Source organism: Rhodofomes roseus (genome assembly GCF_022264815.1).
Source record: "Rhodofomes roseus strain CIRM-BRFM 1785 chromosome Unknown C8Q71scaffold_49, whole genome shotgun sequence".
Classification (NCBI taxonomy): Eukaryota; Fungi; Basidiomycota; class Agaricomycetes; order Polyporales; family Fomitopsidaceae; genus Rhodofomes; species Rhodofomes roseus.
In genome coordinates, this window is record NW_025953005.1 from 41,249 (window position 1) to 58,734 (window position 17,486).

A 17,486-nucleotide genomic window follows, 5' to 3' on the forward strand; every position below is an offset into this window, starting at 1 on the left:
CCGAGAAGGCGGATTGAGTCGACGTAGTGTAGTAGAGAATGGAATTTGGGTATATTGAGATGTTCGCGTACTCCGAGGTCGACCAGAACGCTTTTGTTCTTGTGAAAGGTCTTGAGAGCGTCGTCCATGTAACTGAGTGTCGTGTCGTCGTGCGTAGTGTACTGTGCAAGGTAAATGAAGTCCAGGATTGAGCGAAAGGCAAGGATCGCCTTCTTGGGGACCTTGCCTACCAAACACGCGAGGAGAATTCTTGCAATGTGCTTGCGCTCGGTGCCGGAGACCTGCGACAACGATGATATTCCGTTCTTGAAATGGCGGGTACCGAAAGCTGGAGGGAGAGAGCGAATGCGTGCGTCAAGTTCGCGTTCGTCAACGAGTTCCGAGGTCCATTCGATGATATGTTTGAAGACGCCCTGGTAGAGCTGGTGGAGAACATCCGGCGTGATGCATGAGTGAATATCGGTGTAGGGAAGATCGCGCCAGAAGGGGCGTACGACATAACCAGAGACGTTCAGCTCCTGACATGCCTTCTCAAAAGCATTGGAGCCGACCTTTCCCCCGCTATTCTTGGCTGCGCGACGTAGGACATCTAGCGTCCACAGCGAGTTGCGAGGCATCCCTGCCTGAGGATCTTCAAGGCCGGCTTCTGGCACCTGGCACTTGGGACAAGTGCCGTACTTGGAGCAGGTCACCAGACACTGCTCCGGGTAGTCCGCGACGTAGGCGGCAAGGACGGGATGAACACGGCGGACTGAACCGTCAGCTGCGGTCACTTCGATTCCATGCTTGCCCGCTTCTATCAAGGGCTCCAGTATGGTGCTGACGGAAGCGTGGAATAACTGTTGGACGAGGGCGCGTTGTTTGCGCTGGGTGATGCCCTCTCCGCTCACCTTGTCGGTGGAGAGATAGCCTATAAGGATACAGGCGTGTTCCGAGGGTTTGCGACGAAGATCCCTAGGTATGTTGCCAAGCGTCATATAGACCGGGTAGGCGGACTTGCCACCAGAAAACTGGGTCAGCTGTGTTTTGTCCGTCGCTATGATAACTGGCGCGACCGCAGAGCCGATAGGTAAAAGACTCTGTGAAGGTCAACGCACAGTGAGAAACCCGCGTAGTACATCGCACTGAATCTGTACTTACCTGGACGGCATGCCACCACTTCCCTGTCCACATCTCGTTGTAAATTCTTCGAGTACGTGAGCCATCTGAGAAAATACGTCGAGGTCGGTATACAATTCGTTCCGCGTGTTCCGGATTCCCCAACAATGTGAGTATTGCCTGTATGATGTCACGATATTGAAGCAGATGCTTCTCGTTTGGGCGGTCCTTGAACGAGAGCCAACGCTCCTTCCATTCGGCTCGCTCAGGTAGGGAGTCAACGCGCTGTAGCAGCGCACGCGTGTTGTGGTATGTCAGTCCCAGACGCTCCTTGAACTAACAAACGTTAATACAGAGAGTTAGTGTCAATAAATACTGCGCTGCGCTCTCACGTTTGGTATGTCCAACGCTCGGTCAAGCGAGCTCAACTTAATTCCTTCTTCGATGGCCCAGTTTGCAAACCGCCAGTCCATCTCTGTATCAAACGGGTCCCAAGGGTTCTTAGTATCGTCTTCAGCTTCGCCTTGGAAGGCTTGTCAGACTATCTGAAGAGGAGACGAGCAACTGTGCTACTCACCGACATGCGTCCGACTTTCTCTGGCCTGTCGCCACCTCCTGCGCACCGCTTTATCCACTCGTAGAATCTTGGCAGCCTCTTCATTCTCTTCCTCCACCCGTTCGTCGTCGTTGTCATCGTCAAGTGCCAATGCCGTACGTCTTGTACCTGTGGATGCTGATGGCCTAGACGGACCTGCCTCGCCTCCTCCCCCGCTGTTGGATCCCAGAGGTGGGCACACTTCAATGAAATCGTAGAGTGACGATAGATCGTCCTCGTCATCAGACTGCTCCGAGTCCCCATCTTGGTCGGTGTTTCCATCTCCTCCACGCTGGTGATATTCAGCTTCTAATTCTGCATCTTCTACGTCCACATCTGAGCCGCTCGCCTCGGCCTGTTCAGAGTTGCGTATTGGGCTATCAAATTGGACCAGTGAGTCCTGAATCCCAGTAATATTGGGACAGATCACCGACGGTTTGTTCTCAATCTGAACGTTATCCTCCATGTCTTCTAGGTCTGGGACCTCATGCCCTTGCCTTCGGAACGCAAACACTTCCTTCAGTTTGCCTTTCTTGTACCAGGCACATTTACGGCTTGTGCTCTGGTGTGCTGCTAGGCCTTGCACCGTCTTGAAGGTTTTATGACATGCCCCACATGTCACATCCATAATTTGCTGCAGGGTGCGCTTCTTCCCGAGTCCGGCCAACTTGGGTCTGGTCATCTTCTGCTGCCAGAATATGTGAGTAGCTGCCTTTGCAGACGGAAGAGCGATAAAGCTTACTATCCAGTACACAAAAGTCGTAGGAAACCTGCAACATTCATAGTTGTCAGCGCACTGTCACTTCAGCGGTGCTTACGTCTCTTCAGCGCTACCCGGCGCTACTTATGGGCGCGTAGGCCTACGTCCCGGCTTGCCTCCTACCTTCACACTCCATCAACATAGTTCAGTTGGTAGTTGGTAGTTGGTAGTTGGTAGTTGGTACGTACCTTTGTGCCCGGGTTCCTTGTTATTTGCTCTCACCATCTTACAGGTTTCAGCCCTCTATCTGTTGTAGAGCGCCACGGTACTCTAGAGTCTAAGGTGAGTACTTTGTCTCCTGCTCTTTTTCCTAGAAGGTTCGGCGGCGCATCCGGTGGCGTGGGAGCGAGCCGCCTCTGCGAGGCGGCTCGCTCCCACGCCACACGCTCTCGCCGGACGAGCGACTCAGTGTCGGCAGGGACAGCGTTGTGGGCCCCCGAGTCTGAGGGGCGTTGAAGGAGCGCAACCCATTCGGGCGTCGACAAGCTAAGGCGAAATTAGCGCAACGGGACCGAGAACTCTTGCGTACGACCGCACGATGAGAGATAGAGCGGGATAGAACGGCTGGCGAAGGGGCGTGAAGCGCGTGGAGGGCTTAATTGAAGCCGTCGGCAGTGCAGGTGGCTGGTGGCAACCTGGGCCCGTCACACCCGTCCCTTTATGTGGTGCTCCGATTGCTCGTCTTGCGCCCGTCTATCCTTGTTCATCCCTCCGGTCTTCTCCTAACTTACGAGAGGACTTCTCACATCCACCATGCCTACCACCACTTCCCGCCTTGCCGTTCGATCCCCCCCCTCTCGATCCCCCGGCCCTCGGGCTAGCCCCCTCTTGGACTCCAAGCCGTTCAGAGACAACGAGGTCGACTCGAGGGACGGGGGAGCTCAGAGATTCTCTCAGCTCCAACTCAACTCGCGCGGTGACCGCAACCGCAAGGCCGCTGAGAACGGTGAGCTCATTAGACGATGGGATTTGAGGTCATAACCAACTCACATATGCAAGTATTAGGTCCCAAATCAAATTTTCGTCCCCGGTCCAAGACTGTCCAACCTACCAACACTCAGCCAGGTGCGTACGCAACAGTCTGTGTCAAGCACCCTCAGCCAACATCCAGGACGATAGCCCAAACTGCCCCCAAGAAGGCAGAACCACCAACGTACCAACCCACACCAATCTACCCGAAAGCTCTGTTCCCCGACGTCGTGCATAAGATCTTTGGCGAAGATCTAGACGCAGTGCTCCTACGCCTTGACCCGTATTACTCAAAGGCGAGCCACCTGTCGTGCTGCGAAGCGTCTTGTTTCTGACAGAGTGTGCACAGACCGTCAAGGACTTCAGCCCACGTGAGTGGCAGGAGCTCTGCAAGTTCTTCGACAAATTCCCATTCAGTTATCTTCAGTAAGTTATCTTTCTAATCAGCTCGAATCTCCGTTTCTAATCAGATTGGCGCAGGTGGGAGTACAGCAGCGACACTCAAGTCCTCATGGTTTTCAGACCCAGTCCCAATCATCAGGAGATGGTTCAACTTCGCAAGGCGCACCTCAAGCAGGTGCTCAAGATTGTCAACACTTCCCCGAAAAGTGTGCAGGTGGTCATGAAACCACTGCTGGATTTTGCCGTAGATACCACACCCATCTACGCCGAAGAGAAGGGGAGGAAAGGACATCTTGCGGAGAAGTTTCCCGACGTTGTGGTGGAACTGACCACGACCTCCACCCGCGACATCACAAGCCTCGACGAGATCATGGTCTCGCAGCTTGATTACTCGCCTGAGACTCAACCACAGGGCGATCGCCCCATCCATGAGGGAGGGTTCACCAAGGTACGCCTTACAGTTGACCAAACGTTCATCCACCGCTGATGCTAAGGTAGGCCCTGAATTTTATCGACGACCGAGCCACCGCGCTGCGAAGCGGCAAAAAAACACCTCTGAAGAACCTGCGCGTCATCAATGTCATCGCGGTGCGCGAGACGTTCGACACCCTCGCCAAATCCTACACATTCCCTGGCGGTAGTAAGAAGCACAAGTCCGACACGCAAAAATACAAGGACGCCTTGGAGTGCAAAATGGGAGATGTGCGGTCAGACGACGCCATGTTTGCCAGGTTGCAGGAAGATGTCGAGTCAAAGCTCACCGTAGGCGGTTGCGCCTACTCGGAGCACCTCATACCGGGGGCTGGACCGTGGGTCTGCGAGGTCAACGGACAATCGTATGTCTGGCATGCTGCTACGCGGGCCTATTGGATCCATGTCAATGTACTCGACGACGACGAGGTTGCGAAGTTCACTGCGCTGGTGAAAAGCAGGGCCCAGATTCACAAGTACCTGGAGGCAGGTCTTGGAACGGTACGTTCAGGCATCATCGGCATCACTGCCTAGCTGACAGAACGATTAGGCTATCCTTGACAAGTATGAAGGCGTCCACAAGGACCGTCGTGACGATTTCCTCAAGAAAGTTGCACTCGGGTACCAGAGCCAGCTCGATGTCTATGTTCAGATCTTCACGAACAAGTTCTGGGAGAAGGTGGTCGAACGCTTTGACCATCTTCCGACTCAGGAGGACCTTCTTGAACGCCACAGTGCAATCTCTGACATCGCCAATACGTTCACTTATGACGCCGCATGTGACGAGATTCGCAAATACTGGGAGAATGTATCCAGGTCTGCTCAAGGCATCGACCTCACGACAGACTTGGAGGACATGCTCCACGCGGTAAAGGCCAGCTCCAAGCTCACCGCCCAGTGGCGCATCAAGCAGAGCACCCATGAGCCGGACGTGGACGACAAGGACGAAAGGACGAACCTACCGCTTGAGAACATCTGGGAGCTAAGCTTCCAAAGGAGGAAGCGCAAGCGGGGTACCTCGGACGCCGCCTCTGACGGCGAACGTCGCGCTGGCCCGAGTGCTGGCCCGCATGCCGTCGATTGAGATGTGAGTCTCTACCGACTTCATACTCATCGTCCGTTCATCGTCTCGTCGCCGTGTCAGTGGGTCACCCGGGTCGTCTGATCATACTCTTCCCCTATCAGGTTGACGCCTTTATCTATCATGAGCCATTGCTCGTTGTACAATAGCGTATCCTCTTCTTGTCCTGCCCTCGTGTTGTCAGTCCTGATTCGTGTTGTTGCTGTGTTTGTTCGCTCACGATACTTGTCCGCGCTGTCTACGTTCACGATACTTGTCCGCGCTGTCTACGCTCTCAATTCTCGCTTGCGCTGTATACGCTCTGGACTTTTGCTCGCGCCTACCTTGTCTTAGTAGTTGGACATCGTAATATGACATCGTTGTATTGTTGTAGCATGTTGAGTGGTTATAGAACATACGTTCAGTGGCAGTCACGTGACTGACTCGTAACGTGAAGCTTTCAGCTCAGCAATTTTCTCAACTCTCTGCAGCAACGTGCTCATCTTTCTAGGTTCGGCCTGCTATCCAGTACATAGCTATCCCTACCAGCCTCTCATCATGATCGTTCAGGGCATCTTCGACCGTGGTGGCAAAGGGAGCGAGCGCGAGCACGCCGGTCTTCAAGAGGCGCCCGCCCAGCGACCGATGGGAAGACTTCGCCCCCATCCTTCAACAAGGCCGAAACTTTCTAGTTTCGGCCTGCTATCCGGTACGTAGCTATCCCTACCAGCCTCTCATCATGATCGCTCAGGGCATCTTCGACCGTGGTGGCAAAGGGAGCGAGCGCGAGCACGCCGGTCTTCAAGAGGCGCCCGCCCAGCGACCGATGGGAAGACTTCGCCCCCGTCCTTCAACAAGGCCGAAACTTTCTAGTTTCGGCCTGCTATCCGGTACGTAGCTATCCCTACCAGCCTCTCATCATGATCGCTCAGGGCATCTTCGACCGTGGTGGCAAAGGGAGCGAGCGCGAGCACACCCCGCCAGCCCAGTGACTGACGGTGAAGACCCGGCTTTCCGCATGTCAAGCAGGCCAAACCTTTCTGGTTTTGGCCTTTCATCCGGTGCGTAGCAACCTCATGAAGCTCCTCATGACGTCCACTTGGGCCTTCATCGAACGCACATAGTCATATTAGTATTATTGTATCACGTATAATCAGAAATGCATTATATTCCCTTGAGGGTGCTGTACATCGCAACAGCCAACAGTTTGAGGAGATTGTTCCACGACCGGTACCGTATGAGAAATCTATAGGTCAGTAAATTAATGATGTCTAGTTTTAACGCTCTGGAACTGTAACGGGCCTAAATGGGGGGTCAGTAAGACCTGCCCGATATGGACTATCTTATCTCACATGTTTGGTTCTGTTTGTCTCATGCCTCGTATGGCGCGCCAGCACGCTTACTATACGCTAGACTACTCATTATCATTGCCTACTTGGATGCCCTCCTGTATACTTCTCTACCGAATAGAGATTGGGTACAACGCATCCTCCCGGTGTGATATCGAGTCGTTACACTTTTTTGCGTTCCCACTGCTTTCTATTCTCTGGGAAACTCTACTCTAGGCAACAACTTCGAAACTCGGAACATCTATGTTCTACCACCATCTCTAGTCGACCCAGCAACCTCTCAGGAACATGCCTGAGTCGACAGCAAAGCCCTCCGAAGCAACCCGGAGCAGCCGCAGCTCCCGCAGTGGGAGCCGCAGCAAGCTCAAGGCGTTGCGCGCGGAGATCAAGGCAAAGCTCGCCGCGAGCCAAGAGCGGGTCGAGCAAGCACTCGCCGAAGCCGCCGCGAGCCAACAGCGGATAAACGCCGTGCTCGAGGAATGCAAGCAGACCCGCGAGGATCTGCTCGTATCCGTCGACGAGGCGCTGTCTGCGGCGAGCTCCAGCAGCCGCAGCCGCTCCTCGCGCACGCACACCGCCCGGACTGAGTCCTCCGACCAGGAGAACTCAGCCAGAGCATCTACGGAGCAGACGCCATCCGACTGCGAGGTCGAACGCGCACCGCACCCTGAGCAACCCGAGCCCACCGCCGAGTCTGCTCAGAGCCAACCGGAGGACCAATCCCGGGCTGCCCCAGTTCCAGCAGCGAAGCCGCGCACCACTCCGAAGAGTGGTGCATGCGCCGAGCTCAATGACGCCGCCGCAGTCGCACCCGCGTCCGGGATGAACGAGCGGCGTGTTCCGCCGATTCATGTTCATGCTCGGGAGGGTATCGGTACACAACCTTATGTTGTGTACCGCAAGACTGAGCCGGAGCTTGCAGAAACGAACGTCGTGTGCTCGGAACCGAGCCGCGACATGAAATATATTTCACTTGCGCCCAACGACGCGTTCAGCGTGGCCGACGACGCGCTCGACCCTCCGGGCGTCGAGCATCACGAGCCCGCGTCGAGGGCGAGCGCTCCGAGCGGTAGCGCCCGACGCGCGGCCTTCGATAGCCACCACGTCCTCGACCCCGTCCTTGACCTCGACCATCCGGTCAGCCACCACTTCACCCGGCCGATCGCACGCCAAGACGCTCGCGCTGTTCCAACGGACGCGCGAGTTCGGATCTGCCACTGGCTAGCTGAACTGCCTGTTCAGCTAGCAGCGCCTGGCGACCCGGAGACTCGCGGTACAAGACCGCTTGGCCCTTCCTCCCCGGCTTCACCTCTCCCTCCTCGTGTTCCGCATCTCGACTCGAGGGACTCCCCGCTCGAGTCTGGCACCCCCATACCAAATCTTTGCGGCCCTGGCGACACGCAAACCGGCCGCGCGGCCCAGGACTCACGCGACACGCGCGCAAGTCCAGCGCCGAGCGACAGGGTCGATGGAGACACGGCAGACGAAGAGCAAGCGGGAAGAGACGCCGAGGTGAAGGAGAAGGAAGGGAAAGTCTGGGAGCAGATGAAGAGGGATGAGGAGGAAGGCCGCGACGGGGAGAGCAAGCGCGAGCACGACGGCTCGAGGTATAAAGGTACGCCCTCGACGGACGTGCCTCCCTCGCCGCCGCTGCCGCCTTCCACAGTGCCCGCGCCCGCAGACGTATCGACGAACGGCGAGTTTGTCGTACGCGCTGCCGGCCACGACCCTCGCACACACCCGAGCCGGGACGACTCGAAGATCGTACCGGCTGGCACAATGCGTGGTGACACGGCGGACGCGCGCAGCTGCACGTCCGACGTGCATCACATCTCTGGTATGGACGCGCCCCGGGACGACCTCAAGGATGTACCCTCCGTCCGGCACGACGGCACGGCAAATGCGCAGTGCGGCACGCCTGACGTGCGCAGTCCAACCGCGACTGCCCGTCGCGCCACGCGTACGTCTAGCCCGCCGCTCGACGCACACGGTGCCAACGACCGCCTTCTGGATGGCCACCACGAGCACCCGCCGTCTGGCGAGCTAGGGGAATCCAGCGACGCGGGCTCGGCGACTCGCGGTACAAAACCGCCCGTCCTTTACTCCCCGGCGGTACCCTCCAGTCCCCGCGCCTTTCCACTGCACCTGAGCGGCCTCCCTTTCGAGCCTGGCACCTCAGGATCAGAAGTTCGCGGCCTGGGCGACACGCAAACCGGTCGCGCGGCTCGGGACTCGCACGACGCGTGCGCAGGTCCAGTGCCGAGCATCAAGGACGCGCCGAGCACAGGGCGAGGAGGAGTGGCGCAGGGCGTGAGTGACGCGCAGCGAGGAGGTGGAGAGGAGAGCACGAAGAGTGAGGGAGAGGAAGGATGCAGGATGAATAGGCAGGACGAGCACGAGGGCTCGAAGATAATAGGTACGCCCTTTCCGGACGTACCTCCCTCACCGCCGCCGCTGCCGCCTCCCACAGTGCCCGCGCCAGCAGGCGTATCGACGAACGGCGAGTTCGTCGTACGCGCTGCCAGCCACAACCCTCGCACACACATACGCCGGGACGACTCGAAGGTCGTACCGGCTACCATGCGTGGCAATACGGAGGACGCGCACGCTCGCACGTCAGACGTGCCCCGCATCCAGTTGGACGCGACAAGATGCGGCCCGCACGTCCCCACGGAAGTGCAAGCCCTCCGCTGCTCCAGTGCAGCTGAACCTTCCCTGGTTAAGCTGGCAGAGCAGCCGGACGTACCTCGTACATCGCCGCCGCTATCGCCTCTCCAGGTGACCGCGTCAACAGGCGCATCGACGAGCATGCAGCTCGTGGTGCGTCCTGGTGAATGTGAATATCGCAAGGGTGTGCACTGGGACGACCTAAAGGTCGTACCTGCCGTCTTGCTCGGCAGCACGGCGGACGCGCAGCGCGGCACGTCCAACATACACGTTGCCAATGTGCGCAACGCCGTGCTTGGTATGCATCAAGACCCGACGGGCGTGGCTGCTGAGAACAACCACGACGTGCGCGATGTACGCTCCAGCGTACTCGCCACGGTTCCTACCACCTCCGACAGCATGGTAGCTCAGCCTGCGAAGATGGAGGAGGGGGAAGGGTGCGGCATGGCCGCGGGCATATCAACTTCGTCAAGAATCACCGCTCCGCTGCGATCGTCAATGCGTAGCACGACGAGCTCGCCGCTCGTCGTGGATGCTACCTGCAGTACCGGCAGCAGGACCAGCGCGCGTAGCAGCACACCCAACAGGTCCGCCGCGCATCCCGCCGTTGGACGCTATGTGCCTCCTGCTCGCCGTACGCACGAACGAGCAACATTGCACGTACGCAATGTTCCGTCCGCGGCCCAACGGTTCGAGCAGGTGATGACTGACTGGAAGGAGCAGCAGCGATGCCGGGACAAGCAACAGCAGGAAGAGTTGCACCAGCGCGAAGAGGAGTCACGCCTGAGGCTCGAGGCGATGCAGCAGCGACTGGACCGGAAGCTGTGGGATATGGCCACCTCGTTGAAGAAGACTCGCCGGGCATCGTCAACGGTGACGGCGCCATCTGGGAACATGCACGCAAAGTCGAGCGAACGAGAACGATCGCCGCCCGTTGAGCCCAGCAGCTCGACGTGTGCCAAGGTTCGGGAAACCTCAACGCCGACGGGGTCCGCAGTACCAGGCAAACGGAGACGTTTGTCTGGCACCACGGCTGCGTACGCACATACAGGAACTGTGTCGGGAACCAGCACATCGAATGGCGTGTTCGGTCACCGTCGATCTCGTACGAGTACCAGTACACCGCTGCACGATGTACTGGGCCCGGAACGAGTACATGCTCGATCTCATGCTAGCTCGTCACCCAGCTGCTATGCTCAACCAGCAGTGCGAGCTACTGCGGGTGGCTGGTCAGATGACGACGTAGTCTCGTCATCTTCAGACCACGCAAATGATGAGCGAGAGCTCTCTGAACATTCAGAGAGCTTGTCTGACCACTTGGGTCATCAGGACTACACGACTGATTCTGTAGTAGTCGAGGACTACTACGAGTCAGAGTCTGACGTTCATGATCTATCTGCAGACTCGTATGCCTCTAGTCCATCTGCATATTCTGCAGATGACTATGATAACGATGACAGCTATGAGGACGATTACTACTCAGAGTAGTAGTCCGATTTCTAGAGACTTCGCTGTTATCCTGGACTTGTTGCTCGTCCAGGTGCAGTCATGTAACGTGCTGGTGCTATCTATGATATGTTCCGTTTACTTTCTCATTCTATGTATTGTAGCATGTCCAACTACAGACAGTTGAACATGTACAGCCTAGGAGATCATGTTCTGTACAACTGCTGCTGTTGTCCACGAAAATGACACTCCATGTCAGGTCAAACATGGGATGTAGCTCTTTCACTGAGACCCAGTGAATTCTACATGGATAAGTTGTAGTCTGTAACCCGGAATGCAACACATCCTACCCGGCCTGACATGAGGATCTCTGTCCAGCGCACAGTATGATCTCTGCACTGTCTTTCATTGGGACCGTGGTCGTGTCCAGTGGGGGAGAGTGTAACGGGCCTAAATGGGGGGTCAGTAAGACCTGCCCGATATGGACTATCTTATCTCACATGTTTGGTTCTGTTTGTCTCATGCCTCGTATGGCGCGCCAGCACGCTTACTATACGCTAGACTACTCATTATCATTGCCTACTTGGATGCCCTCCTGTATACTTCTCTACCGAATAGAGATTGGGTACAACGCATCCTCCCGGTGTGATATCGAGTCGTTACAGGAACATTGGACGACCGTGACAGGAGAACTGTCACTACTCATCCTCAAACATGGTGTACTTGAGCAATGCTGAGGTTTTGGAACTGGAAACATACCTCTCACAAGCTGATACACTCAGCCCAACGTTGACAGCTTTACTGGGGAGACTGAAGCACAACAATGAAGACGCTTCAGACCAGTCTACGGGGCGGTGCGCCGAGGACTATGTGTCCATGCAACCGTCGGACTCTACACAACCTAGTACAGGTGAAAGTATTACATACCTACCTCTTGTACAAAAGCTGACCATTCAACCACTTGATTAGCAGGATCGACACCCTCGTTGCCTCACAATGGCAGTAATTCCAATGACAGGGAGCGTCCCAACAGCCTGAGTGCGACTGGGCCAGTTCGTGCACAAAAAGCATCACGACAGCGGCGGAAGCTGGCCAACGCACCGTACCCTGGCGGTGGTAAAGAGCAACAAGGCGGGCATGATCCTCAACCTCCGCGGCCTTGTCCCAGAAGCGGGACTCAATACATTGCAAGTCGCAGTCAGCCGCATGCCGCCTGGGAGATGATGGCGCAACCACACCAAGGGACGAGCACAACAATGGAGAACTTTCTGTATACACTGGCAGCCTATGACGTGAGGGACGATGCTCTACGTTACTATTCAGCCCTCTGGTCATCTCCTGGCGCCATGTCGCTCGCTGGACGCAGTGATACGCTGGTCGATCTGGTGAACAGATGTAACCAGATAGACGACAGAAGAAACGTTATCGAGTTCCACACTATGGTATTGTACCTACGCTTGGCCTTCAAATGCGCAAGGTAAGCAAGATTCGCTCATCTTTAAAACATAAGAACCATTGATTATTGGAAGTTCAGTATGTCAGGCTGGTCGGACGTGAACATCGCTGCCCTGTGGCGAGAGCATCTCTCGAAGCTACCAAAGGGACCCAGCGAACGCACGCTGCAGAAGTGGTATAAAATAGGAAGTAAGCTTGCGAAGCTAGCAGAGGGCGGTGCGTCTATGCGCGTCATATGTTGTCGGCGTTGAGACGGACAATTGCACAGGATCAATCTACATGCTTCTCTGGATGGGGTTCACGACCCTCAGAGTGCCATTTGTCGAGGCTGACGGTACATTGGCTTCCGATGTTGCACACATACTGAGGCGCTCCAATGCCGGTCAGTTGTTCACTGACTAACCTGTGGCATATTAACGTTCAAGCGCAGAAACGCCCCTTGGACGGCTGGTCCAACAGACCATAGTGCCAATCGTAGTTTACCTGAAAGATCACTGTCCCATGAAGTTCGGCGACCTCTTTGCTGAAGATATTCTGCTCGCACTGGGCATCCATCCTCATTGCCCCTGCAACGATTTGGCAGCCACGGATTCTTTGTTCACCCGTCTCCCACAAAAGTGAGTGTAGATTCTTAGTATCTGTGTGTTTTTTACAATTGAGAGCAAATACCGGACAGTTCCTTTGCTGGCATACCTCGAGACAAAGATGCATGGGTTGCATTCGACTCTTCAGTCGCAGCTACAAACCTAGGCAATGACTCACTTATGGCGTTGTCCCCGTTGACACCATTGTCTCGGTTGGCGAGTCTCAGCCCTACAGGTCGATCAGCCTCTCCCCGCTGTTCAATGCCTACGCAGCCTCTCAACCTTACAAGCGCGGTTCCAGGCCCTTCCACGATCACCCCGCCAGTCAACCTATATTCAGTGAACATGACATGCGGTGCGAGCATGGTTCCAAGCTCCTCAATATCTACCATAATATCCAGCTTCGATCCCGACCATGAGCACAACAAACGATTCTCGCCACCCAGAAACAGAGATAAAAACGCACGTTGGACGCAGAACCAACGCGAACTAGCTAGCAAGGCCACCGAACCAGCAACTCTCGAGGAACTGGAATCATTGGTGAGTGACGTACTCCTGTGCCCATCGTTTCTGACTCATGTATGCTAGTTGAAATCGATTTATGTGGACGGTGTTCGTCCCACTCAGAACGGCTATGTGAAGATCAAACGCGACCTCGTCAAGTGAGATACACCGCTACTTCACTCTGTGAATGGCTTCTCACAAGCACTTAGGGATGTTCTAACAGTACAATCTCAAAGCTCCACCATTCTTGCGACCATATGCACGTCGATGCCAGAGAGCCTACGAACCGACCTTCTTGGACGCCTGGCCGCCTGCCTCGAACCGGATGTCATACAGACATTGGACACAGCGCAGAGTGGCGGCAGCCACGTCTTCAAAGTGCTGCACTTCACATGGTATAATCGCCATTGTACGACGGTCAGTGCATTGCCTTTGGACTGGGAAAGCAGCTAACTCACTCATATACAGGGAGAGGGCTCACCAGATGACGTACCACCTAGCAACCTCAAGAGAACCGGCGGTCTCAAGACTAACTACCACCAGTTCATACCGTACCCATCCAAGGATATGACGAACTCGACCAACCAATCGATCTACCAGTCCATGAAACAAATTCTGGCCCCTCTGTTCGACTGGTTGGATTTAAAGGTGAGTTGCTTAACCATTAAGGAGTTAGTAATGCTGAGATGTACCCGGCACTTTCAGATTCAAGAGATTGCACCAGATGTATACGACCACCTTGAAGCCTACGTCAGGGTGTTGCCTGGAAACAACCGACCGCTCGCCTCTCCTTTCCTAGGATTGGTCGTCAATATGAATGTCACCACGGCAGCACACAGAGACGGCAAGGACGACGGTATTTGCCTTGTCCTTGCCATCGGTGACTTTGAAGGCGGTGAACTCGTTCTCTACGAGCCCGGACTCATTGTACCTCTATGGAACGGCGACTTCATTTTATTCCCTTCCTGTGATCTGACGCACTTCAACCTACACTACAAGGGAAAGAGAAGTTCTATTGTACTCAACACGGACCGAGAGATGGCTAAGTGGTTGAAGGAACGGAATGGATGGTCTCACAACGTACATTTTGTTTGACGTGGCACATGTCTTGTACGCTCTTAGAATGACATATTATATATTCATCGGATTTGGCGCTTACCTCGGCGGTACATATTGAACCGTGTGTAATCGAACCCTCGATTATCTCGAGTGGTCTCCGTTTCATTTCGCGGTGAGTATCATCTCGCCTTAACTCTATCGCCCTGGTCAAATCGTACAACCCAAATGGACAGACGTATGACCCGATCAGCTGCCTCGAAACAAGCAGAGAATCCTGCAGGCCAGCGAAGCACAGCCTCGAAGGGTACTAAGGACAAGCAGAAAGTGGTAAAGGCGGCTGCAACATCGTCCGCCGCAGCTAAGAAGAAAAGTCAGAAAGCTCAGGAGAAGCAGAGGGAGAAGGAGGAACGAACGGATAGTACGTGCCCTTGTCTACTCCAACACACACTAATCAACTTCACTTTGCTGTGCGTGTCAGAGATACGCAAGAGAAAATCAAAGATGATGGAGGAAGATGAAGCATCGCACGATGAAGAGGACGTAAGGCCCCAGAAGAAGAAGTCGCGCTCGCGCAACGACAACGCACAGGAGGAGGACGAGCCTGCCAATGACACGGCGCAAGGCAACAAGGTAGCTGACGTGGTGATGCAAGACCAGACGGCTGACAGCGAGGGCGAGCAGCCCAAGAAGCCACGGCGTATGTGATTCATATACATTGGCACATGAAACTCACAACACCACGCTGCTCTAGCTATGCCAAAGCGGAAGTACGGCCAACATGCAGAACCTGCGCCTACGCTAGACGCGGACGAGGAGGACCTGGCACGAACATTGGGTAAGTCCTTTGGCCATCGTGCATACATCAAACTATGACCACCTGCTAGGCGGCGGACGAAAAGAACAGGACGCTCGGGCTCCTCCGAGCAAGTCGGTCAACACCCCCTCACGAGCGACAGATGCGGCTGCAAGGGTTCGCACCCTGTTCCGTAATTTGCTCTTGGTGACATGACTCATAGTGACGTTCACGAAGAAGCAGGACAAGGGTAAGAATCGCGCCAACAACAACTCGGATGACGAGCGTAGCAAATCCCCGGCCGCCAGCGACGATAGTCGCAAGAATTCTGACAAGGCCAAGCGCACGGCTGCACGCCCACATGACAAACCATCCGATGACTCAGATCAGGCCGACAGCAGCACGGATGATGATCAAGAGGAAGGAGAGGCGTATGAAGACGACAGAGATGAGGAGGATGAAGAGGAGACAGACCACGCAGAAGAGGGACAGAGCGACGACGATGGGATGATCGTCAGTGTCAATCATCTCTGCAATCATATTGAATGATGCAGACATCTCTCACACTTTACAGGTCTTGTCTGACTCCAGGCGCAAGGGCAAGGGTGCTCGTCCCAAGGCGTATCGCACCGGTGGGGCCAAGGGCGCGCGCCTCAGGGTGTCAGACTTGCCAACATGGCTTGTTCCACTTTTCCATGCAGCACAAGATGCGCTGCGCCTCCGCACCACTCTGAAGTCCGCCTGGACGAAGGAGCCGTCAGTCGTCTCCAAGCGGCTGCCCAGCGTGGATGATCTCATCAAGGCGAGCGTTCAAGATGCATATGAGAAAGGCGACAAGAAGGTGCGGGATTCCTGGAGGATGTTGCAGGATCGGAAGGGCAAGGACAACAGCCAGAGAGAGCGTCATAGGCAGGACATGCACAAACTGGTAAGCAAACAGATCTTCTGATGCGTTGGCATGAGCTGATATAGCGGAGATCGTGCGCGCGTTATCTCAAACTCGAAACGAGCTCAAGGGGAAGGCGTCCCAGGTGATCCAGAAGGCTTACGACCTGAGCCCTCACCTATACTCTCTTGATGACAGGAGGCCAATTGCGTTGTGGCTGATCGGCAAGGTCAGCGTGAAGATGGGCAATCGAACGGCTTTGCTTCCTCGTTTCATCTTCGGGGAGATAGAACACAACCTTGGGAAGGAACAGGGCTCGTCCGTGGAGAAGAGTGTGAGTACAATGCCTTAGCTATACTACGGAAGGAAGCACTGATCATGAATTACATCATGAGCAAGTACAACCGCTTGCTACCTTTCAGGCACCCGGCAATCCAAGAGCTGATCTACCTGTACTGGGGGCCCGCCAAACGTGAGGGTGCGTGCATCAAGGCGGCGATGGTAGACTTCAAGAAGGTGCCTCTGAACCTCATCGCACTAGTGTGCACCGCCGTAAGCCCTATTCCAATCCACGCACAAAACCAACTGACGTCATTGCACTTGTGTAGATAGAGGGAGCATTGGCTGACGTCGCCGCGCAGGTGGAAGAAGACAACGAAGTGAACCTGAAATTTGCGAACTCGGTCTACGCCAAGAAGTAAGTCAGCTTACCTTGTGGTATCTATACTAAATGTTGGGCGCAATTCAAGATGGGACAGCCTGATGAGTGCACTGGAGTACATGAATAACAAGCCGTACCTTCAGGAGACGCAGTCACTAATCTGGTCGTATATAAGGTAACTTCTCGCAATCAATATGGCTTGGTTTGCTCACTAGGGACGTAGGTCGAAGATGCAAGGGGATGAGGATGGTGATATGGACGCTGTGGAGGAGAACCAGGAGGAGGAAGAAGATGGGGAACGTGTGGGCGGTGCGGCTATCGACCTCGACCAGCTGAACGTCACCTTGCCAGCCGTGGCATCAGGCAGCAAGGCAAAGACTCCTGCGGCGTCCAAGACTGCAGCTGGATCATCGAAGGATGCAGCGAACGCAGAGAGTGGACCGTCACGTCCGTCGCGATCGAAGTCCGGCGCGAAGAAGGCCCAGGAGCAAACTTCCAGCAGCGAGCGTGAGGTCGATGAACTCGGCAATGAGTGGTAAGTCAGTCAGTGTCCAGTGGTTTCTTTGTATCTCACTGCGAGAGGTACATCACCAAGATGTCGTAGTTGTCCTGTCGCATCAAAGCCGTGAACGTCATCAACTTTGTCTGTTTCGCGTGGCAGGAGCAGTAGAATCGGCCCATTTCCAAGGCAAGTGTTTCTATGCCCATACCACCTCTATCTACACTT

At 55.2% G+C, this 17,486-nt stretch overlaps 3 protein-coding genes across 3 annotated transcripts; all 3 read left to right on the forward strand.

Annotated features, from left to right (window-relative positions):
- Positions 1-4,517: 4,517 nt before the first annotated feature.
- On the forward strand, positions 4,518-10,859 carry C8Q71DRAFT_728497 (uncharacterized protein; the record flags this gene model as incomplete). Its single annotated transcript, XM_047921959.1, has 7 exons — positions 4,518-4,796; positions 4,846-5,308; positions 5,867-6,064; positions 6,132-6,245; positions 6,513-6,590; positions 6,631-6,668; positions 6,969-10,859. 7 exons carry the CDS (start codon positions 4,518-4,520, stop codon positions 10,857-10,859), a joined length of 5,061 nt encoding a protein of 1,686 aa, XP_047772367.1.
- A 2,804-nt stretch (positions 10,860-13,663) lies between these two features.
- C8Q71DRAFT_682178 (uncharacterized protein) lies at positions 13,664-14,356 on the forward strand (the record flags this gene model as incomplete). Its single annotated transcript, XM_047919760.1, has 3 exons — positions 13,664-13,777; positions 13,829-14,048; positions 14,106-14,356. Coding segments are annotated over 3 exons (585 nt in total), but the record flags the coding sequence as incomplete, so codon positions are not given.
- Positions 14,357-14,644: 288 nt separating this feature from the next.
- On the forward strand, positions 14,645-17,298 carry C8Q71DRAFT_863778 (uncharacterized protein; the record flags this gene model as incomplete). Its single annotated transcript, XM_047928230.1, has 10 exons — positions 14,645-14,837; positions 14,898-15,116; positions 15,171-15,254; positions 15,304-15,389; positions 15,450-15,725; positions 15,787-16,140; positions 16,190-16,432; positions 16,498-16,650; positions 16,707-16,795; positions 16,983-17,298. 10 exons carry the CDS (start codon positions 14,645-14,647, stop codon positions 17,296-17,298), a joined length of 2,013 nt encoding a protein of 670 aa, XP_047772369.1.
- Positions 17,299-17,486: the final 188 nt, after the last annotated feature.